Below are 22145 nucleotides of genomic sequence, written 5' to 3'. Positions count from 1 at the left end.
TGATGGTATTATGGAGATATTTTGATTAGCAATGTATAATTAGGTCGAGGTGTATATGTATCCTGTATTTGATTTATCTCTATAGATACCAGGTAATGTCTCCTATACACCAAGGCGACCATGTTGTGGTTTCAACTTCTCAGTAGGTTCTGATTGGACTATCGGCTACCATACAAGCTTCAGTACAATGGACTTGTATGGTTGTCCTGTCTAATGTATCATGTATCATGTATCTGTCGTCATCCGCACATCCAATCTCGAGCTGCCCCTGATCATCCTAGATTGATTAACTGGAGTTTCCTCCCATTGCTCTATGGTAAGAGTACCCAGAAAGATAAGTCCTAACCCATTGAACTAAATACACCTGAATAATTCCTGTCAGCCCATCCCCCGTCCACAGCAAAATATAGTACATAATCTATAATATACTCGGAATGACCCAGTCTGCTGTGATGGTCGATCCAAATTTACGGGAATCCAAACCTTTCAAGGACCCGCTAGTATCCCCCCTGCTGCTCTCGTTAAGAAAAGCCCGGTATGCTCGGGCGCTGATTGGCACGGTGGAATGACTCTCCTAGATGACAATCCTCACTTGAAAAATTGATCGCCCCCTGCCGGATGTGCAATTCTGCAAATTTCAATGTTTTCAATGGGGATCAATCTACCTCCAAGGTTGTCTCCTCGGCAACCCCTTTCCAGTCCGCAGACCGTCTGATTGCAGTGGCAAAAATCGGGCTGTGGGACCATTTGCCCTGTTTTATTTATCTTTGGTTTGAACCATTCTATACGCACACAATATACGCAAAGCATATGTCACGTTGGAAAGTACCTAGGTAGGGTACATATACATATGCACTGCCGCTTTCTATACACCCACAGCAAGTTCCCATCCAATGTCGTGATGATTCAGTCGAAATCAAATCCTGTCGCTTTCATGGATCTGCCCGGGCGATCTGCCAAGTCTCCCCCTGTCGGAGGCGCGACGATCGTACAACTAGTGCTTGAGGGCCGTTTTTGTGCTATGTCTATCAAACGGAGCTTCAACGTTAGTGCTGCACTTTTCAAAGATACAGCCAGTGGCAAAGTCCTCAGCTGAGAATATGTATATACTGTACGTAGTAAATAGATGTATGTGATTTCATTTTAATTTGTATTAAATTACAGTCAGACCGTGGTAACGCCGAGCATATCTGTAAACTTCTGTAAACTTGCCAAATGTTTCAGATCGGCTCCCAGTTGCTCTGCTTTAATTTCTCGCAGTACTCCATTATCACTATGAATTCAATTTTTTTTTTTCTTACTTTCTTTGATTTTGGTTATAAATGGCTGCTTCATCGCTAGATACTCGAATTGGTTGAGCATCTTGAACCCAGCTTGATGCACTGTTCTGCAGGACAGGGGGCCTTGTTTCACCCAAGAATAATCTCAAAATACCAGGTAATCCTCATAATCAGAATCATAATATTCATAAATAAATATAACATTTGGTCGGAGGGGCCACCGCGCGGCTTCAAGCCAAGTCCAGTCCGTGCGGGATGGAGCTCTCTAGCAATCAAGTCCAGCGAAATCATAACGTGAGATGGTTTGGTACCTAGGTAGGTATTGTGATTCACATTCCACGCCTATCTGCCTCGCCAAAAAGCTATTTTTTTTTTTTAATATATCCCTGGGAATGTGTACAACCTTTCAATACCAACACCGAAGGGGCAAATTGAGAACGGTCAAGGGGGCGAGGCTGGACACATTCCTAACAACATGGGACCACACACTCTTTTGTTTTTCAATTTCATTTGATTCCACACTTGTGGCGTATCTTCAATCCATCCAGTCCAATCCCATTGAGTTGGACCCGGGCGAAGCTTTTTTCTTCCTGGTATTGGCGCCAATAGTCAGCAAGGATTGCATGGTTTTTGGGCGTAAAATAGTTAGGCAACATCGGAATTGTCATGTCTGACTGGTGGATCCAATATCTACTTCGACCCCACCGGTTAAATTTTTCTGGTTTTTCTCATGTTGACTCGGGAGTGGATTTTTCTGGAATTGTATTTCCTCGCAACGGATATACTTGCTTCTAAACATACGCTTCTAGTCGGTATGAGCCATTTTCTCTGTTTGGTAGCCTTGTCTGTAGTCCGACACCGAAGGCGCATTTCCAACTGCCATTACATTTGCCATTACATTCATGGATTACCGAGATCGGGCTCGTTACTGGATGAACCGTGGAAGATACAGCGAAGGAGACAGCCAATCGCATGACATTACTTACAGCCATCCATGGATGGTACTATCGCGACTCATCAACCGAACATTGTCATTGTATGGCATTGTCCGGCAGTATGTTGACTCGAGTATAGCTAGATATCTCAACATTTCCTTTTTTTCCTTTTTTTTTAATAAACTCAGAAAAAGAATATTCATGGATATCAACGACTAGTCTGACCTAACCCGATAAAAGATAGTTTCCGAATCACTTGGGGATATATATATATTTCCGTGAGAATATATAGATAACCGAGTGCACGAATGCCATTCCCCATCCACCTCCAATTTAACAACTAACGACAAAAGAGCATTAGAACATTCATTTACACCAGGCTGCAACATCAACTGACAGTAGATATTTCCCCAAAGCTGATCGTCAGATCTTCAGGGTCGAGAACCAAGAACATGCACTCGACTCCACTCGGCGACCTCACGTTCCAGACATATCCAGCACAGGATTCCCATAAAAAACAACATCACTGAGTTTACTATGACTTGATTGCACTGGATTATTTCAATATATCCGAGATAGCTCCCTGTGCGATTACTTGGCACGGGTAACCTTCAGCGCCAGACCTTGGAGCTTCTCCCCACATATCCCCGCCAACTGCCATTCACCCAACCCAACCACTGTTGATTCGATACACCCCTAAGAATGTCTCTCAGACGGTCAGCGCGACTAGGCGCTGCCATCCAGACGCCCCCGCTGCAAAGCGCAACTCCCAAAGTGACCCGCGTACAGCACAGCGCAGTCGCCAAACCAACCAAACCCAAGAAGACAGTTCCAAAGACACCGACAAAACCACCAGCAAAGTCCAGGACCTCATACTGGTCTCCAGAACCTCCAGCGACAGATACACCGCAGAACACAGATGACGACAAGCTGAACCCTCCCTCCGACATCACCGCGAACCGCCGACACCTCACCCCCCTCCCCTGGACCGGCCCGTCGACCCGCACTGCACAAACGCAACGCTCCTCACCCCGCATGGCTCCTCGGTAGTAGCCTACCCACTCTCCACAGCCGAAGCCTCGCCCTCAAAGACAGGCCTGCCCCGACCCGTCGCCACAACTGGAACGCTTCTCGAGCAGGCCGTGGCGCACCTGATCGCCGCCGACCCGCGCCTGCAGCCCGTGGTCGCGCAGCACCCATGTCCGCTCTTCTCGCCGGCGGGCCTGGCCGAAGAAATCGACCCGTTCAACAGCCTGACCAGCAGCATCATCGGACAGCAGGTGTCGGGCGCCGCGGCCAAGTCCATTCGCAATAAATTCCTGGGTCTCTTCTTCCCGCCGGCTGTGGATGGCGTCGATAGCACTGATAGTACTGGTGGACGACCCCGGTTCACGCGGTTCCCGACGCCTGCCGAGGTGGCGCGGTGCGATATTGCGACGCTGCGCACGGCGGGCTTGTCGCAGCGCAAGGCGGAGTATATCCAGGGTCTGGCGGAGAAGTTTGCTAGCGGCGAGCTGAGCGCGCAGATGTTGGCGCGCGCTAGTGATGCGGAGCTTGTTGAGAAACTCACTGCTGTGCGGGGGTTGGGTCGGTGGTCGGTTGAGATGTTTGCGTGCTTTGCTCTTAAGCGCATCGATGTCTTTTCCACTGGCGATCTGGGTGTGCAGTAAGTCTTTCCACCTCCCTGCTCTATGATTTCCTCCACTGGAGGATCGATTGCGATATGTACTCTTCAGTTCTTCAAGTCAAGACCTTGGAATACCCTGGACTGACCTTAACAGACGAGGCTGCGCTGCATTTGTCGGTCGAGATGTCAACAAACTCAAAGGCAAGGGCGGCGGGAAATTCAAGTACATGGCCGAAAAGGACATGCTAGATTTAGCTGCCAAATTTGCTCCATATAGGTATGTGTTTTCCCAGTGATGAAGCTTCTCGATTGATTTAAAGATGACCTTGTTGACTTGATCTTACAGGAGTCTGTTTATGTGGTATATGTGGCGCATCGAGAACGTCGATGTGGCTGTCCTTGGCGGGTAGTATCCCCGGCTATAGACTGGGGTTGTATAGTATCATGTGCATGGTTGGCGTTGAGATTGATGTTGTTGATATTGTAGTATAGAATCGGAATACTTGACCATAAATCTCGTTATCTGATATGGCGTATGGGGTTAGAAAATATCATAGACCAAGAGAAGAAATAGTCCTGTTTATGGGTTAGGGTGTCTAGGTGGTTCCTAGCATGAGAACACTATGAACCCAACCTAACTCAGCGGGCAGACGCAACCAATGCATTGGCGATCACGACATAGCTATAGCCGGGTTGCAAGTACAGAGCGGTATACTCGAGGATAAGAGACAGCGCAAAGAAAATCGATTTGTACAGTATCAGTACACACAGGTTGCATGTTGCATGACCAAGCCCCTGGCCACCGACAGCAATCGGGCCAGACACATCGCAAAAGAAAAAGCACACTCCCCGACGTCTAGATCATGTGGTCCGTCCCTGTCCACTGGTTTCCATTCTAGTTTTCATTGTTTGGTTGAAACAAGTAACGGGGTATGTTTACTTGCGGACAACAAGGTTGTCGAGGTCCACGCGCTCCTTGGCCTCTTTCTCGATTTCGCGGATGATCGGGCTGAGGTACTCGACGTCCTATACGATCCAGTCCATCAGCATTATGTTCTTCCATTAAGGGTGCGTGGTAAGTGTAGGTAAACAGCCTTAAGGTGGATGTGACAAATCCTTGCAACAGGATTGGCCGAGATGAGGGTCTATGCGGGGAGAGCGGATCAGGGACGAGGGAAAAAGACTCACCTCGGAGGGCTTGGTCTGCTCGTTGGCAGGGAGGAGAGTGTGCGAGATAGAGCACTGCAATTGACCGGACTGGTTAGACAAAGAGTATACGTCGAAGGGGAAAGGGGCGGAGAGAGTCGGATGCACGAACCTGGAATGCCCGGCGGATACGGAAGACACGGTCATAGGCCTCCTTGGCGGGAAGGCGCTTGATGGCCTTCTGGACATTCTCGCTCTCTTCGGGGATCAGGTCATCGAACCTAATAGCGGGATGGTTAGCATTTGCTGTTGAATCCAAGACACCCGCGACATATTTCTGATCGACCGGGGACAGCCAGGCCAATGCGACTCGGTCGCAATCTCAGCCACTGAATATAGCAATTGATTGTAGTCGAGCACATTGTCCATCCTCCGGTTGTGTTCAATCGTAGATGCGGGCGCAAAAGGGACCATTCGGAGGGGCGAGAATTACTTGAGTCCGAGTCTCCTGTAGCCGGCGGCGTCGGTGTACCACTGGGCCAGCGGGGTCATCCAGCGCTTGAGCCACGGGCGCTTGACAATGTAGCTGGTGAGTGAAGGGGCAGACATCTTGAGAGTATCCCAATGGAGGAGGGTTGGGGGAGGAATTGGGAGGGCAGTCTTGGACACGAGATGACCCGATGTTGGGTTGTGCAAAACGGAGCTTGTTGCGCTAGCCCTAAAATAGCAATATCACCGCCTCAGGCGATAACTGCAACTACACGTGATCATTCCGTGGGGAGACGGTTGAATGCCAATCGGTGACTCCACCTCACACCACTCAACGGGTTTCCTATGTCAGATCCGACGCCCCTTTTTCTTTTGTGAGATCCCAGGAATATGGGATTCGTTGATACCTAAGGCCCTGTGTGATCCCTGCTCCTACAGGGAAGCTTGCTGGCTAAGAACCAAGCCCCGCGTCCGTGCTGCATAATAGGGCATTGCATCCAAGCACTGGTTCGGTAACCATCGGCTGCTCCAGAAAACCCACCTCCGCCAATCTTCCATTTTGATCACATATTTCTCCCACACCTCGATCCGACAGTTTCAACCATCCCTTAAATCCCTCCCGCGACTTGAAACAGAGCTCTTGGGTTCCGGATCGAGCTCCCGATATGCTTGAGTCCCGGAGCCCTCGGTGATCAAGACGGACAGACAACTCTGCGTGAGCGCTGGCCACTACAATGCATTCAGAAGGCAGAGGAGCTCCTGGAGCTGCGAGCGGCTCCGAGTCTCCGCAAAACTTGCATGTAGATGCCGCCGCCGCGCCCACTGTGTCGCCGCAATCCGCCTTCCTCACCCGCATAGAGATTCTGTCGACCCGTGTTCCCAACTTCTACATTGCTCCTTTCTGCGGAGCCAGTGCTGGCGTGGCTTCTGGGATTGTCACATGCCCACTCGATGTCATCAAAACCAAGCTGCAAGCCCAAGGCGGCTTTGCCCGACGAGGCGGGCAAACGGTCGAGGCAAAGACGCTGTATCGCGGGATGCTGGGCACCGGAAGGATGATTTGGCGGGAAGATGGCATTCGCGGTCTCTACCAGGGTCTTGGGCCGATGCTGTTAGGGTATCTTCCGACCTGGGCCGTGTATCTGGCGGTCTATGACCGGACTCGTGAATATTTTTACGACCAGACAGGTTGGTGTCTTGGTTCATATCGTTCATATGCTGGTTCATTTTACTGACTCTTTTAATAGGAAGTTGGTGGTTGTCCCGTGGCTATGCATCAATCACAGCCGGAGCATGCTCAACGATCGTGACAAACCCTATCTGGGTCATCAAGACACGGCTCATGTCACAGAGCCTCAAGAAAAGCAGTGAAGGACTGCGGGCACCATGGCAATACTCGAGCACATGGGACGCTGCCCGTAAAATGTACCAAATCGAGGGGATTCGCTCATTCTACTCTGGCCTGACCCCGGCTCTGCTGGGTCTCACCCACGTGGCCATCCAATTCCCCCTCTACGAATATCTGAAGATGGCATTCACGGGCTATGGAATCGGGGAGCACCCGGACACCGGGAGCTCACATTGGATTGGCATTTCATTCGCTACCTTCCTCAGCAAGATCTGCGCTAGCACCGTCACCTACCCGCACGAGGTCTTGCGGACCCGACTGCAGACGCAGCAGCGCACCGCTCCCGCCCCCTCACCGGAGGAAATCGCCTTCCGTGGAGGTTTGCATCACCCTTATGATCGTGGCCGGTCGTCGATTGCGTCGTCGTCCGACGGAATGCCTAACCGGCCCCGTTACAGTGGAATGGTGCGCACATGTCAGACTATCTTGCAGGAAGAAGGCTGGCGCGCATTCTATTCCGGGATCGGCACGAATCTGTTCCGGGCCGTCCCGGCCGCCATGACGACTATGCTCACCTACGAGTACCTGCGGAAGCTCATCCACACCTTCCAGCATGATGGCGCGCTGAAGCGAAAAATGGCCGAAGAGGCCGCCGATACATCGAGCATGATCTAATGACCTCACCATCAAATCTCTTACCACCTCGGCACTGTCAAATTTCCTCTCATTCTCCTGGACATGGCATTCTCTACCTTCCCCCCCACCTGTACAGACGTCCGCGGTGGTTGAAACCATGAAGTTGCAGATACTCTCCTGAGAGGGTCATGATTCCCCTGCATTTCTTAAAATATTCCCCGGTTCGAGGATTCTCAGCATAGATGGCAGCGTCTGATTTTCTAGGGCGGCCCTGACATGTGACCCCTTTGCCAATACTCAGTTGGGGCTGGGGCTTCATATGCTCTTTTTTGTTTCTTGTTTGTGTGTTCTTGTCAAAGATGTTGATTTTTCTGAGCGAGTCTCCTTTTCTGCTTCTCATTCGACCATTCCCATTTCCCGTTGATTTGCATGTCCATCCTGTACATACATCACCTGGTTATCCTTCCTATTGTTTTGACTCTCATGAATACATGGGTGTTCTATGCCTCTCTTCTCTTAATGCAGCTACTCCAGTAAGTCAAGTAAAAAAAAAAAAATATAAGAATCACACTGGTAATTTCGTAGTGTGGAGTGGGTGTCAACAAGCGGTCATGTGACAATGTCGAAATTCCTGCGGACGACTTTTTTTCTTCGGGATGTTCTCTGCCATCGTCTTTCCAACTTCTCAACAACCTTCCACAGTCCCCGACAGGGCCATGCGAGAATTATGATGCCAATTCTCATATGTCCAAACTAATTCTAGGACGACTGCAGCACTCTGCGCAGCACACCTGTCTCCCATTTATCATCAAAACAGTTTCGACAATCATCTCGAGACAATCTCGAGCCCTCCCACAGCCGATTCAACAAGAATATACAGTACACTTTTGGGTGTTTTTGTTACGCCCAAGCGAGAATCCAGTGGCATGTTGATTTCATGATCCTGAAATACCGTTTACATGATCTGGTCCACGCACTCTGCCCACAATGAAAAAGACACAATCATCTCCCTTGGCTTCAAATGATGATCCTTTCTTTGAATATTGATTCCCGGGTTGTTAAACACTTGAACACCCGGGTATGATCCTTTAATACACTGAAAATTCTGATTGAGCTGAAGATGGAGATGTTGCTGTCTTTCCACTTATGTTTCTTCCTCAAACACATCTATATATACTTAATGAAGCCAGCTATAGGTTATTCTGGTATCAAAATAAATAGTAACTTGACACGAGGGCTCTATGTCATGATTGTATTTTAGAAAGTGGTCCACCATAATAGTGGATAAAGCCATTCAGAACTATGAAACTCGTAACCCAACCAGTATACGTTCACAATCACCAGTAGTTCTGCAATGATCCAAAAGCTGCCCATGAGTAGTATATCCATAAGACTTTTTATTATTTATTAGATTGATATCCTAGCTATCATTAATATAGGTGGATCATTTCCTCTGCCGAGGAAAACTTTCCGTTCCAGCATCCTAAAATAACATCGCCGCTCATCTTCAAGATCCGCAATACGTTCGCACGTAACTCGTGCTCTGATATCATCGTCGCTAGACGGGACATTTTCTTGAGGCTTAGGATCGTACAGTTCACTGTACGGGGCCTTACCAGTAACCAGCTCATATAGAGTGGACCCTAAGGCAAAGAGATCAGATTGTATTGTGTTTGACAACTCATAGTCTCTAGGCAAGCAGTGTGTCGCCTTCTCATATCCCAGTGCAGGATGGTCAGGGTATTGAGATGAGCTGAAATGGCCTAGGCGTAAATTCAACTCGTCATCGACAAAAAATTGCCGCATCGCAAGGTCAGAGTGGATAACTCCATGGCGATGGATAGCCACCATAGCCACGATCATTTGTTGGAACTACTTTGATTGAAGTTCAAGAGTGATTCTTTCCCGACAGAAACTGGCAAGGTCGCCGTGTGGATAGTACTTGTTGTACTTGTTGTCGATATAGTCGGTTCTTTCCTGGGGGATATATTGAGCAATGCGAGGATGGTCGCCTACAATGTTGTAGATAGCAGCTTCGCGGGCAATCAGCAGGGTATCTTCTTCGCTCTGACTGCGGCGTGCTTTTCTGATGGTTTTCCCGTCTACCAAATCAACTTCAGCGAATATGCCAATCGCCAGTACTCGCTTGTTTTCTATCTTTCTGAGTTGAAGTATTATCGGTTTTTTTTTGTCCGTTTCAAGCATCGAGCTTGTCTTTCTGAATTGAAGTTTTTTGTCTACCAATGAACTCTCCTTTCCTCCCCAAATAGAACGACTGTTGTAGCTTGGAGTAGATCTTAACTCAGATCCGAAGTTAAAGCTTGGAAGATAGACGATAGTGATGGCATTTGTTGCCAAGTGCCCAACATGAAATTGGTGTCCTTTGAATTGGCGGCAAAAAATCACTTCATTATCGGCAGTTTTTCTCAAATGCTATATCATCCAGACCATCTGCTAATCCTGCAAAGACTCCATTGAACCGAATAGTAAAATCAACCAAGCCCTTTGGAATCTTATTAATTAGATCCCCAATAAGCCGTAGCTCTGGTCGAAGGTGCGCAGGCTGGGAGAGCCGCACTCGAAGGCCCTTGACGGATCCATCGATTTTGATAGCGCACATTCTTCTTTCAGACCGGCCATCGAGTCTGTTAATCCCACCGGCTGTGAGGCGTGTCGCTTTCGGGTCCTCCTCGAGACAAATGGCACAGATGAATTGTCAGATGGAAAGGTTTCTAGCCTAATGCACTTTTGATGTTGCCATACAAAACACTTGCTACAGTGAACGCCCGAATCCTCTAACCCGGTACGATCGCCGCAGCAGGGCATAGACAGGCCCAGGCTTCGCACCGAAACATCCCTAAACTGGGGCGCTGAAGCATAATACCATCGTTCATTTTCGAAGGAAACTTGTGCAAACGAAACGGCATCTCTTGGCTCTGAGCTATGGAGAATCTCTGATGAAACCTCTGGTGGCATGGAAAAAGGCCACTTCTCTCGATGAGCCCAAGTCGTTTTCCAGCAATCGGAGGATAGAACCTGGGCTAATACCCGGAACCCCGGGGAGCATTGCGTTGCCGAGGAATCGGTCAGAAGCGGAAGAGCCTCGCTGCACGTAGTGGTGTGTTGGGATAGTTCGACGAAAGCCACATGGCGTGATGAGATTAGGATGGTCCGAACTTTGTGAGGTATGCGACCAGAACTGTTGATGAACGCGTTGGCTCTAGCGACGGCCGTGCGAAGCAGTTGAGGTGACTCAAGATCCGATTGCAGCATAATAAGAAACCCGTGAAACCAGTACTGTTCTTCTCCAGGGAACTGCCAGCTAGGGGTCGAACTATGGTTGATGGGCAGTGGCACGCCACAGTCGTAAGACACCTCAAAATCCCATGAAACGAGACGTAGGATAGCTCTGCTCAATGAATTAAATACACGGCTTCCATAAAGCCGGGTGCTAGGGTCGTCAATCCAGGAACGCCATAAAAAGACGGAATCTAAGAAGAAATGTTGAAGCTCGATCATGGGCGTAGGCAAATCTGCCTGGTAATGCTAGGGTTCCAGGTTTACTGAGTCAAATTGCGAGTCGTCATATGTTTCAGAATCAGGAATTGGGGGACAAGGCGTTTGTCGCAAGGACTCGACGGAAATACTTGAGGTCTTATATATCTTATCTAGGCTGGCTTGAAGTGCTAGAGGTGCTAGAACGCTATTAACAGTAGACCGCTTCGAAAGAGTAAAAGTACCCGTATCCTAATCGAGAGTGTAGGTAAAATAGAAGTACGGATCTAACGGGCTTCAAAAAGAAACCGGATCCAAGATTGATAGTTTTGTTATATTTTTGCTCGACTCTGCGTACCGTTTCGGCTGCTTCTGGTGGGCTCACTCGAATCCGTGGATGACGGACCAGAGGTCTGATTTAACCTATAAAGCTTTTCACGATCAATCATCGGGCATTCTCTTAACCGTTCACACGTAAGTTCCATAATCCCCTGATCCCCATTTTAGGAGATTCGGCAATATGCCTCCCAGGGATATGCTTAACGTAAAAGGGATTCACGTCATAGCTCAGTGGAAATTGTTCAGAGATTTAGAGAGATCTGATATGGACGTGTACAAAGAGAAGTGTACTTCCCTTAGAGAAAGCGAGGACAGTTGGGTTGACTGAGTGTCTGGGATGTTTGCAATGCTTGACATCCAGGATTGTAGCAAGGTACCTTGAGCGGGTGTCGGAGCTTTTCGAGGATATGTGATTTATTTCCCTTCCCCCGTGATAGGTCATCTGGAAATTGATTATTCTCGTGGATAATACTGCCGCCTATCCGCATCCTCACATTGACAGCAGGATGCGGGTTACAGCCAGGGGGGCCCAAAAAATGCCAAGAGGGGTCCAACAGTCGGGAGAATATTACGCCGAAATTTTTGGGCCCCCCCCAGCTCACTAAGTCGACCGGGGCCCAAAATATTTTATGCATAATGAAATTTCTTACTAATAATACGTTCTTTATCCATAGATCAACTCTATATAACCTCATATCTCTATATTTATAGTGTTTACAGTGATTTTTTATTAAATACATACAAAAAATCCATGTTCCAAAACATATGCAAAACCTAGCAACGATACAAACAAAGAAAATAAGAGGGGTATACGAAAATGTAAACAAAGAAACGAAGATATATCTTCATCCATCCTCACCACCACACCACTTTCTGCTTCTCTTTACCCTCCCACCTTCTGTTTACCTTGCTATTTACATCTCTTTCCACACATTCAACGCGTCTTTTGAGCATATGCTCAGCATCTACAATGTCTAACCTCGCTCATCATCCTGGCCTGGGCCTCACTCGTGGCCATTTTGATATCTCGCAGGTCCACAGTGCTGTGAACCCCAACCCTCTGGTCGGTTATGCACATGGTAAGCAACCCCGCCGCGTCTTTTCGACTTGTGCTGAGCATATGCAGGGCCTATCCCAAACAACAACATTGGCTGGAAACCTCAGGCGTGGCACGACGCGATTGCTGCAGGACTGCGCAAGTACGACATCAAGGCTGGTGATATTGCGAACGCGGACAACCCACCCCCCAATCCACTTGTCCTCCTGAACAAAGAGAACAGCCTGGTGTACGTACCACATGCCCAACATATGCTGGCTGAATACTGACCGTATGATCCCTAGTTGCGATATTTTGGTTGATGGCAGCCAGACCATGTGTGGTCTCACCTTCGAGAAGCAGCCTGCCTTTCGCCGGCACCTACGCAATGAGCATTCTGGAGCCAGTCAGTCCATATACCTCTTATACGCTGAGCATATGCTAACGCTAGATAGCTTTTATCCCTGACCGCCGCGCAAAGACTGCTCTGGAGATGCTCGCTGGGCAGAATGCTTTGAAGAAGTGGGTGTTGACTGGGGGCTGGCGCGATGCCATGTACCTCAATGAGCCAGGCCGTGGTCCTGAGACGGGCCCGATCGGTCACTGGTGCGATGCCCTGGAGCGTATCGCGTAAGTGTTTTGTATCTACAGTTTATATACGCGGAGCATATGCTAAGTTCATGTTTAGTCGAGAGGATGCCGACTTCCGGCGCCAGTTTGGTAGCCGTTTCCATCGTTTCCAGCAGCCTACTACCCCAACCTCTGGCAACCGCAGCCGTCGTGTAAGTTTATCCTTCGGAGATGCTGAGCATATGCTAACGTTTTACAGCGTGGACGTGATCCCCCTCCCAATCCTGTGCCTTTCCCTAGCCTGACTGCTGCTTCGGAGCCTGCTGGCACCCCCAATGCTAGCGATCATGGTGATGATGAGGAGGAGCAGGAGGAGGAGGAAACTGATGCAGGTGTTCTTACCGAGAACACTCCTGGAGATGAGGAGGAGGGACTTGAGTCGATGAACTCCTAGATGTAAGGGAGTTTGTATGTAGATTATGATGGTTGACGATGCACGCAGATTACATGCAGAACATATGCCTAAATCGCTGGAATTTTTTTTTATTTTGAATTTTTTTTTTAAAATATTTCTAGTAAAAAAATTAGATATTATATAGTATAATTTTATTCTGTACTATATCATTTATTTATTTATATATTTAATATATGCTGAACATATGTCGAACTTACTGTTGTTATATATAGAAAATACGTAAAAAATAATTCACAACTAAGCTAAACTCCTAAGTAACTCCTCTTTTTGTCTCTCTAGCTCCTTAATTTGATTCAACCTCCGTAGATGGTCAACTTCAGCTTGAAGGGCTTCAAGCTGAGATTGTGATTGACCTTCGACAGTAGATCTTAGAGCCGGTGAGCTTACCTGTGGGCGTAAAGTATGTGACTGAGCACGTCGTTGAGATAAAGCTGATACGCTAGCTCTTGCTCGTAAAGATCGTGCTCTTGTATTTGGTGCAGCTTGTATGCTTGGTGTTGGCGATCCTCGAGTATCTAGAGTATTAGCTCGAGGTGTAGATTGAGGAGTAGAATCCCAGATAGAAGAAAGAGCGTACTCTTCATCATTTTCGTATGGGTTCGTAACATCTCGAGCTTGTGCTGGATTTCTTTCTCTTCGAAGTGCAGCAGCCCGGCGACGTTTGTCTAGATTAAAGTTAACATATACTTAACATATGCTTAACATACTTACTGACCCTTTCTGTGATTTTGTTTTGCTATCCGGGTCACAATGTCATTTGAACGCCAAGTGAAATCAATCCCATGCTGAGTCTCAAATTGATTTTTTTGGAACATTTCGTGAACATGTCCTTTCGTCCTAAGAAATTATTAGTAATATATCTTAAAATAAATTAAAAAACATACCTTAGAATTGCTGTAAGAAGTGCCTGTTTTCGACCAACAGCTTCATTATCAACAAAATGACTACTCTCGCAGATCCCTGTATGATGGGGGGCTTGAATCCACCAATGAATAGGAATCTTAGATGCCTCAGGTGTAATACTAGATAGAATCCAATCAACCTGCTTATTTTTAACCCAACTTTCTGTCTCGGGGAACTGCGAAATCATCGCCTCCATTAAGCTCAGAACAGCCTGTTTTGAATCTGCTTCCCAGATATAGTTGATTATCGCAGTAGCAGGATGATCACCAAACTTCTTCCGAAAAGCACGTTTAACATGGGTTTGACAGAAAATCAACACATGTTGAAGATGTTCTGACCATGTCCAGCGAGGATCAAGTCCAGCAAGATAGTCTCCAAGCCCTATATTTAGACCAGTAAATAAATAAGTTTAACATATGCTCGACATATGTTAAATACATACCTGGAGCCTGTTTTTTACACATATCAACTGTGACAGTGCGGATTCCCTCAGCAGTATCAGAATAATGATTCTGATATGCCCATCGGACTTCTTTCCTCCCAGCATCCCCTAAGACTTTAAAGATCCTCTCGAAGAGGATACGATATGACTCACGCGTTTCATAATTAATGAAAGCATAAGCATATGTATTAATCTCTATAATTTTATTAGTAAATATAATATAGTTTTAATAAAAAATAATAAGAAAACTTACTTTTTGTCAAAGGGTTAGTTGCAGCAATTGAGAATACTCTTGTCTTTCCTTGGACCATCTTGAATGCAAGATCTATTTCAATATGCTGTACACATTGAAAGAGCTTGGCTTGTTCATATGTACAGCATATAATGAGATAAAGTTGCTGATTCTCATCGAAGAAGTGGATATCACGAATCCATTGTTGATCATTTGGTTTTGCCTGATCAAAAAGATATTCTCGCCATACACCTGCGAAGCTTGTGCCTTGAGGATAGGCTAGAAGACGCTGCTTATGAATTAAAGCAGTAACTCTATCCTCAATATTCAAACTCTGGTGAATATGACGTAGAGTTGATGTATTGTACGTCTTGATGAGCTGGCTAAACTTTGGTGAAAACATAAACTTACGAGCAGTTAGCCCTAAAAGATCATGCTTTGAAATAAGATTCGCAATTTGATGGCCAATCTCTATTGGCATCTTTGTAGGTGGAGGTGGAAAATGGGTATGATTACCCCGAGCGACAAGAAGAATGAAAGGAAATCGATCCCAAGAACATGGGATAAAGAGGTTGAACTTGACCTCGCATTGGCGAGAAATTATACGTCCTGGGCCTCCAAAATGGACAGAATCTAGATTTAATATAAGTGAACAATATTCAACACATATGCTGAACATATGTAATAAACATACCACACCAACGTCTTGAATGTTGCTTTTGATGGATAACATAGTAGCAACAATGGTCTTGAATACCAGTTGCTCTTAATCCATCCTTATCACAAAGTATCTTAAGGAAGGAAATATCAATCCCGCTAGTGGCGCGCGGGACTGATTGAGCTTTATGCCATCTCTGATTTGGGGCTGAATTCGGACAACCTAACCAAGTAATCTATAGCAAATTAATAAATATGTAAATTATATAAGAGAAAAACATACCCCATTTGCTGTCCAAATTGTCGGTAACTGTCCATGGCAGGTTCGCTGGCTTCTATCCCAATATTCGCAAGGGCCGTTGTTCTCATCCCAAGTTCGTCGAAAAGCCCAGTAGTATCTAAAGATAAAATATATTAACAAGAGGTCGAACATATGCTGAACATATGTTCAATATATGTTCAACTTACTCTTTTGTTGAATGCTGGATCTCTTGGTGAACTGTGAATGCCGGTGAATGCGCTGCTTTGGTTCGAAGTTGATAAAAAAGCTGTGGATCAACACGATCATAAGAGGATGATGGCGTAAGGAGTTCTGGATGAATTTGTTCACAATGCCGAATACCAGAACAAGTATATGATCGATGCCAAGCAAATGCCTCTTCATCTTTTGAATGCTTTTGTAGACATTTAAGAGAGACTCTTTTTGCTTGGCCTGATTTGCTGATTCCGAATTGTATCTATAATATAGTAAACATATGTTACTCATATGCAAAGGGTATTCTTAGTTTACCTCAGATGCAAGTTCTGTAGTAACAAGATTTGCGTTTGGCTGATCTTGCTCCTTCCCTAAAAAGGGATTCCTTTTAAGATGTACAAGATGAAGAACCCCAGAGTGATCTGTTGTTGGATACTCTGGTAATAGAAGATGCTCCTGAACTTGATGAATGATGACTGATTCATGGGCACTTGCACTAACAGTAATACCGTATTTTTCAATATCAGATTGAGGTAATCCCATATTAAATTGGGATAAAGCTTGATCAGATTGTTCATCTGAATTCGTAGAGTTAGACTGTTCCTCTATCCGATTTAACTCAGATAGAGAATCATCTTCCTCAGGAGTTGAAAAGATTCTCGGTTGATCATCCTGGAAGGTATAGCCTCTCTATTTGATATACTTAACATATGTTGAGCATATTCAAAGATTAACAAACTCACATCAGATACACCATAAAGAAGATGATCTAACGCATAAGTAATACGTCGACTGGAAGATAACTCAGACCCTGGCTCAACCGGGGTAGTTTCTCGTAGTGGTCGGAATCGGGGTCCAAATAAGGGATCATGGAAATACTGTGAAGGTGCCATGATATGGTAGATATAGAATAAAAAAGATAGAAAAAAAGATTTGTGTATAAAATTAGCTTACATAAGAAGAAATTCTTTGGGCCCCGGTCGATTAAGCGAGTCGACGGGGGCCCAAAAACTAGGTCAAATTTTGGGCCCCGCTTGGCATTTTTGGGCCCCCCTTAGCTGGGTGCCCAGCAGGATGCTCCCGACCTAGGGGGATGGGGATGCTGATTAAGCGACGGAGGGGACTCGCCCGGCATCAAGTTCGTATCGCTCAGGACCGTGCCATGCCAGGCGCTGGAGGATGGGAGGTTAGCCAATATCATTAATCCATTGCAATGGTCGGCGTTCCTACCAGTAAGGGCTGTTTGCTCTGTCGGGAGCGACACATCGGGGTCAGTTTATCTCATTCCCGTATTCCGACGCGAGACTGATTTGGGAACAGTGTGATGAGTCTCGGCCGCAGTGTGCGCAATGTCGCAGACACGGCGTTGTATGCCCAGGGTACACGCGTATGTGGAAATTCCAGGACGAGGGACCTCGTCTCCAGAAGTGGTACAAAAAGCGCCCAGTTGGTCGAGGTAGTCACGCTAAGACCGATGCCGACGCTGTCCACAGAGATGTTTCAATGCGAAAGCAGATCGGTACGAAAAGTTCCATCGATGAACGTGTGTACCCAGCCCTGGTCCATCAAGCCTTCATCAACCAGCAGCCCCGGATGTTCAAAGAATTTGTCTGCGCGGCCTTCCCAACCATGTTCTTCCATAATGAATTCCGCTTTGGAAAAGGTTCGACCTTTCCGGACTGGGTGGTGAAACACTTTGGTTCTAAGCATTATTACGATGCATCGGTATCGTGTCTTTCAGCGGAATACCTCGCCCATCTCACCAAGGACCCGAGACTCCACCAATTCAGCCGACAGAAGTATTCCCAGGCGCTGGGAGCAACCAGACAAGCGCTGAGATGTTCGCATGAGGCCTCGTCCGATGACCTGCTTATTGCGGTTATTCTTCTTTCTTACTATGAGATGAATGTACGGACTACCCCTGACGCTTGGGTCTACCACTCAAGGGCGGTAAAGCAACTGATGCTGAAGCATGGGATGGATTTCCATTTGTCTGGAACTGGACGCATTTGCCACTTTGCCTACAGACCATTTCTGATCGCTGCCGCGCTCTGTGAAGGCGAGCCGTGTTTCCTGGGCGACGACGACTGGCAGATCCTGGCAGCTACTCTCCGTGAGGAAGACTCGCAGAAGCAGAGCCAGTGGTCGTTCTATATCGATGTCTACGAGACGATTTTCATGGAGCTGGTTAAATGCCCCGGATACATTAAAGAGACACGGGAAATTGTTTGCGTATTCTCTCCGCAGGCCGGACTTTTAGCACAGCGGGTCTATATGACCTATGATAAACTCCAGATGTTGACGGACGAGTTACGATCAATGCTTGCATCCGCCAACCAGCGGAAGGAGGGCATCATTTCCAGTACTTTTGTCGGGCCAGAGCCTAGCGATTTTCCTGAAACGAGTCCGTCGCTTCTTCTCAATGCTGCTGTTAATGCTATCAGCATCCTCGAACAACTCTACGCCCGGCTAACTATGCCTGCTTACGTCAAAGAAGAAACCCCATCCTCCAGTGGTTCGACGCCATCATCCTTGTCCACCTCGCGCAGTGTCGGCCTGACTGATAGTGGTGGGCCGCTTTTTGATTTTCGTTTCACATACGAGCTTGGAGGGACCACTCCAAAGGAAGAACAGCGTTCTTTTACCTGGCTTGATCGGGTGGCCGGGTCAATGGGGCTCTTAGGAGCAGAGATTATCTACGAAGATGCAGTCGTGGTGGGATAGGCGAGTTGTAGTTATGTTGGAGAGTTTTCAACTTCTGTGTTTCTGGATATACTCCAAAAAAAAAGCTCTATCCATACATCCTTAAGATATGCCTCGGATGGAACAAGGCAAGTGGTGGTATGCATTTGTTTGTTCGGAATATACAGCTAGGGGAAACCAAGCAAATCATCTGGCAAGACACCAATCTCACCAATCTAGAGGTTCAAGAGATTATCCCTCACATGAGCTTCGTACAGCGGGATCCAAACAAGAAATCCAGAGTTGAAGGCACATTCAGAGCACCGTTCTGGAACTGCCCTCGTCTCGCGTCCCAACCGCCGACCCGGGAATACTGTATCCCCTACCAGTCCCCGCTTCGAGTGGATCGAAATCAATGGCCGTGTTTCCTTGCGGTTGGATATTTAAACCCGTGTTCAGGGGAAGCGACAGTATGGGGAGAGCTATCATGGACCTGCTGTTTTTGCATTTGCCTCCGATTGGACATAGCCGTCTATATAATATATGCCTTGCAAGAGCCCTCGAAACAAATCAATAGACAGTGTTAAACGCCACCGAAGAAAGCACACATCCAGCGTACACATCTTCCTCTAGCGCACAGCAGCTAAAACCTACACCATGGCATCTATTGCAGCCAGAGCAACCTGAGTCGCGATGAACAAGAAGTATTTCCTCCCAACTCGACAACCCTCTTCTCGCACTCTGGCTACCCGCGCAACCTCCTACACACTCAACACCGGCGCAAAGATTCCAGCTCTCGGCTTCGGCACATTCCAGGACCCCGAATCTCAGGAAGACACTGTCAGCCGGGCTCTGCAAAAGGGCATGCGCCTAATTGACACCGCTCGAGTCTACAACGTCGAAGAGCAAGTCGGAAGAGGAATCAAGAAAAGCGGTATTGGCCGCGAAGACATCTTCCTCGGGACAAAACTATGGTGCAATGACTACCACCCCGAGGACGTGGAGCGTGCCGTGGATGACTCCCTGCGGGACCTGGATACACCCTATGTTGATCTTTTGTTGATGCACTATCCGTGCACCTTCAAGCGGGGACCCGACCGATTCCCGCGAGATGTTGATGGTCGGATGATTCGGGGCGAGACGACTTACGTGGATACGTGGAAGGCGATGGAGGAAGTGGCCAAGACGGGCAAGGTCAAGGCTATTGGGGTTTCGAATTTCAGTATGGGTGAAATTCAGACCTTGATCAACCAGTCCTCTACAGTAAGTCGTTTATCTATGCAAACCGTCAAATCCTTATGGGCTAGCTAATTCATTTTCCTTTTTGGTCCCGGCTGTTCATCAGATGGAAGTCCATCCATATCTACAGCAAAAAGCATTCAACGAGTGGTTGCGCACCCTAGGTATTCATGTTGTGCAATTCAGCCCTCTGGGAAACATGAACGATTTCTACCGACAGACTGGGTGGTCTAAGGAGGTTGCGCATATGATGCGGGTGATCGACCAGCCGATCCTGAAAGAGACTGGCCGGAAGTACGGCAAGAGTCCTGTGCAGGTGGTTCTTGCGTGGGGTATCAATAACGGCCGGTCTGTCATTCCCAAGAGTGTTGTCGACTGGCAGATTGAAGAGAATTTGGAGGCCGATTTTGAGCTCAAGCCTGAGGATATGGCGCAGATCGCTACTTTGGATGCGAAGGCTCGCTTCAATGACCCCAGCTTGGACTATGAGTGGCGTTTGTATAGTGACTTGGAAGGCATTGATGGTACTGTGAGAGGAAAAACCCACTAGATTCGGGAGATGTATATAGGTTAAGCCTTGATACAAAAATGAAGACAATGTCTCGGCAAATTTTGATCTATTTCTATCTGTAAATAGTTAATTTGGACATGATAGCCCAAAAAGAATAGATTGAGAAAACACAATATTCATTTGAACAGCTCATGTCTCACCTATCGAGCGTCATTTGCAATAAAATTCCGTTGGTCTTAGTGTCAAGGATGTTGGATGATTTCAGTATCTAGTCACTGTCCTCTACACTCTTGCCAGAATTCCACTACTGCTACAGGCGTATACTTGGGCATAGGAACACAGTGGACGGAAAGCTAAGAAGCTGACTAGATTTTCTATTTGATCTATATCTTACTCGGTTTATGGCTGAGTAAATCCACCATCAACCACCAGGTTCGAACCTGTCATATAACTCGACGCATCCGAAGCACAGAAAAGGTAAACCTGAAGTGATCGCCATTAGCTCACATTCATCCAATCTGGGAAAAGAAAAAGAAATCGTCGAAAGTGCCTTACCCCCTTCAGTTCATAAGGAGAAGCAAACCGACGGGCAGGAATCTGACCCAGCCACTGGTCGAGCATCTCCTGAGACGCATATTCCGTCATTTTAGTCTGGATATAGCCCGGCGAGACACAGTTGACTCGGCAGAAATCTACCCATTCACTGCGAGTGACTTGGCTAGCTGCAAGATCCCGGCTTTTGACGCGTTATACTGCAAGGATTACTGGCATTAGACCAAAACATCCCAAACAAGGGTAAAAAAAGGCACATACCGCAGCCTGTCGCTGGGGTGTGTTAACGAGTGTTGCGCTAACAGAAGCCGTGAATACCATGTTACCGAATCCTTGTCGCTTAAAGACTCTTGCGGCGGCCTGTGCAGTATAAAATGCACCGTTGACATTGACGTCCATCATTTCCTGAAACTCCTTGGGAGTGTACTCCTCGCCCGCATGCTCCGAGCAGACACCCGCGTTAGCCACGACAACTTCCAGCTTCCCAAAGTCCTTCACAACCTGATCGATGGCCGCGGAAATTTCCTCTGGAATGGTGACATCAGCCTGGTAAGCGCGAGCTTCTGTCTGGTATTTCGAAGCCAGCTCTTCCGCTGTCTTAGGAGTTGATGCAGTTGTGCGGTAGAGAATGGCAATCTAGACCAATCAATGAATAAACTCTTCTTTTTTGTTTGCTTTGAGTTGGAAAAGGATCGCGTTATACTCACTTTGGCGCCAGCCTCGGTGTACGCAGTAGCCACCGCTAGACCAATTCCTCGTCCACCTCCTATTAACGTGTCATTAAGAGAACTTCAAATAAGCAATTTCCATATACCAGTAATGGCAACAACCTTGCCGGTTAGGTCAAACAAGGTTTGTACAGGGGCGTCGTTTGGTTTGGAGAGGACCATGCTGAAGAATTGCAAAAGACTTCACTGACTAGCATATCGGTTGATAAATACTGTTAGACGTATTTATATTCCCTTATCTTCTCAATTCCTCTTTTTTCCCATGATATACAGTCCGAAAATGTGCCCCAAAATATAAAGGCCCGGAGCTACAATGTGGGCTTGCGACCACCGTCTCGAGGAGTCCCC

At 47.2% G+C, this 22145-nt stretch overlaps 10 protein-coding genes across 10 annotated transcripts; 5 read left to right on the top strand and 5 right to left on the bottom strand.

The window, feature by feature from the left end:
- Positions 1-2917: 2917 nt before the first annotated feature.
- alkA (DNA-3-methyladenine glycosylase II) lies at positions 2918-4252 on the top strand (the record flags this gene model as incomplete). The annotated part of the gene is made up of 4 exons (XM_056660337.1): positions 2918-3236; positions 3287-3881; positions 3997-4119; positions 4189-4252. 4 exons carry the CDS (start codon positions 2918-2920, stop codon positions 4250-4252), a joined length of 1101 nt encoding a protein of 366 aa, XP_056506835.1.
- Positions 4253-4778: 526 nt separating this feature from the next.
- NUU61_009811 (ubiquinol--cytochrome-c reductase subunit 7) lies at positions 4779-5597 on the bottom strand (the record flags this gene model as incomplete). Its single annotated transcript, XM_056660336.1, has 4 exons — positions 4779-4868; positions 5031-5084; positions 5161-5269; positions 5482-5597. 4 exons carry the CDS (start codon positions 5595-5597, stop codon positions 4779-4781), a joined length of 369 nt encoding a protein of 122 aa, XP_056506834.1.
- A 614-nt stretch (positions 5598-6211) lies between these two features.
- NUU61_009810 (uncharacterized protein) lies at positions 6212-7500 on the top strand (the record flags this gene model as incomplete). The annotated part of the gene is made up of 2 exons (XM_056660335.1): positions 6212-6665; positions 6725-7500. The coding sequence occupies 2 exons, from the start codon at positions 6212-6214 to the stop codon at positions 7498-7500; spliced, it is 1230 nt and encodes a 409-aa protein (XP_056506833.1).
- Positions 7501-9981: 2481 nt separating this feature from the next.
- Positions 9982-10734, bottom strand: NUU61_009809 (uncharacterized protein; the record flags this gene model as incomplete). Its single annotated transcript, XM_056660334.1, has 1 exon — positions 9982-10734. The coding sequence occupies one exon, from the start codon at positions 10732-10734 to the stop codon at positions 9982-9984; it is 753 nt and encodes a 250-aa protein (XP_056506832.1).
- Positions 10735-12265: 1531 nt separating this feature from the next.
- Positions 12266-13355, top strand: NUU61_009808 (uncharacterized protein; the record flags this gene model as incomplete). The annotated part of the gene is made up of 6 exons (XM_056660333.1): positions 12266-12374; positions 12422-12581; positions 12637-12737; positions 12787-12961; positions 13020-13113; positions 13161-13355. The coding sequence occupies 6 exons, from the start codon at positions 12266-12268 to the stop codon at positions 13353-13355; spliced, it is 834 nt and encodes a 277-aa protein (XP_056506831.1).
- A 460-nt stretch (positions 13356-13815) lies between these two features.
- NUU61_009807 (uncharacterized protein) lies at positions 13816-15032 on the bottom strand (the record flags this gene model as incomplete). Its single annotated transcript, XM_056660332.1, has 6 exons — positions 13816-13891; positions 13954-14041; positions 14092-14213; positions 14261-14660; positions 14722-14916; positions 14975-15032. 6 exons carry the CDS (start codon positions 15030-15032, stop codon positions 13816-13818), a joined length of 939 nt encoding a protein of 312 aa, XP_056506830.1.
- A 2266-nt stretch (positions 15033-17298) lies between these two features.
- On the top strand, positions 17299-18809 carry NUU61_009806 (Zn(II)2Cys6 transcription factor domain-containing protein; the record flags this gene model as incomplete). The annotated part of the gene is made up of 2 exons (XM_056660331.1): positions 17299-17355; positions 17406-18809. 2 exons carry the CDS (start codon positions 17299-17301, stop codon positions 18807-18809), a joined length of 1461 nt encoding a protein of 486 aa, XP_056506829.1.
- Positions 18810-19460: 651 nt separating this feature from the next.
- Positions 19461-20556, top strand: NUU61_009805 (aldo/keto reductase; the record flags this gene model as incomplete). The annotated part of the gene is made up of 2 exons (XM_056660330.1): positions 19461-20030; positions 20113-20556. The coding sequence occupies 2 exons, from the start codon at positions 19461-19463 to the stop codon at positions 20554-20556; spliced, it is 1014 nt and encodes a 337-aa protein (XP_056506828.1).
- A 360-nt stretch (positions 20557-20916) lies between these two features.
- Positions 20917-21162, bottom strand: NUU61_009804 (uncharacterized protein; the record flags this gene model as incomplete). The annotated part of the gene is made up of 2 exons (XM_056660329.1): positions 20917-21000; positions 21073-21162. The coding sequence occupies 2 exons, from the start codon at positions 21160-21162 to the stop codon at positions 20917-20919; spliced, it is 174 nt and encodes a 57-aa protein (XP_056506827.1).
- A 47-nt stretch (positions 21163-21209) lies between these two features.
- Positions 21210-21959, bottom strand: NUU61_009803 (uncharacterized protein; the record flags this gene model as incomplete). The annotated part of the gene is made up of 4 exons (XM_056660328.1): positions 21210-21269; positions 21331-21705; positions 21777-21835; positions 21884-21959. The coding sequence occupies 4 exons, from the start codon at positions 21957-21959 to the stop codon at positions 21210-21212; spliced, it is 570 nt and encodes a 189-aa protein (XP_056506826.1).
- Positions 21960-22145: the final 186 nt, after the last annotated feature.

This window comes from Penicillium alfredii, assembly GCF_028826965.1.
Source record: "Penicillium alfredii strain IBT 34128 chromosome Unknown utg000012l_segment0_segment0, whole genome shotgun sequence".
Classification (NCBI taxonomy): Eukaryota; Fungi; Ascomycota; class Eurotiomycetes; order Eurotiales; family Aspergillaceae; genus Penicillium; species Penicillium alfredii.
The sequence above is the reverse complement of the archived record's forward strand: the minus strand, read 5'-3'. Positions and strand labels throughout refer to the sequence as shown.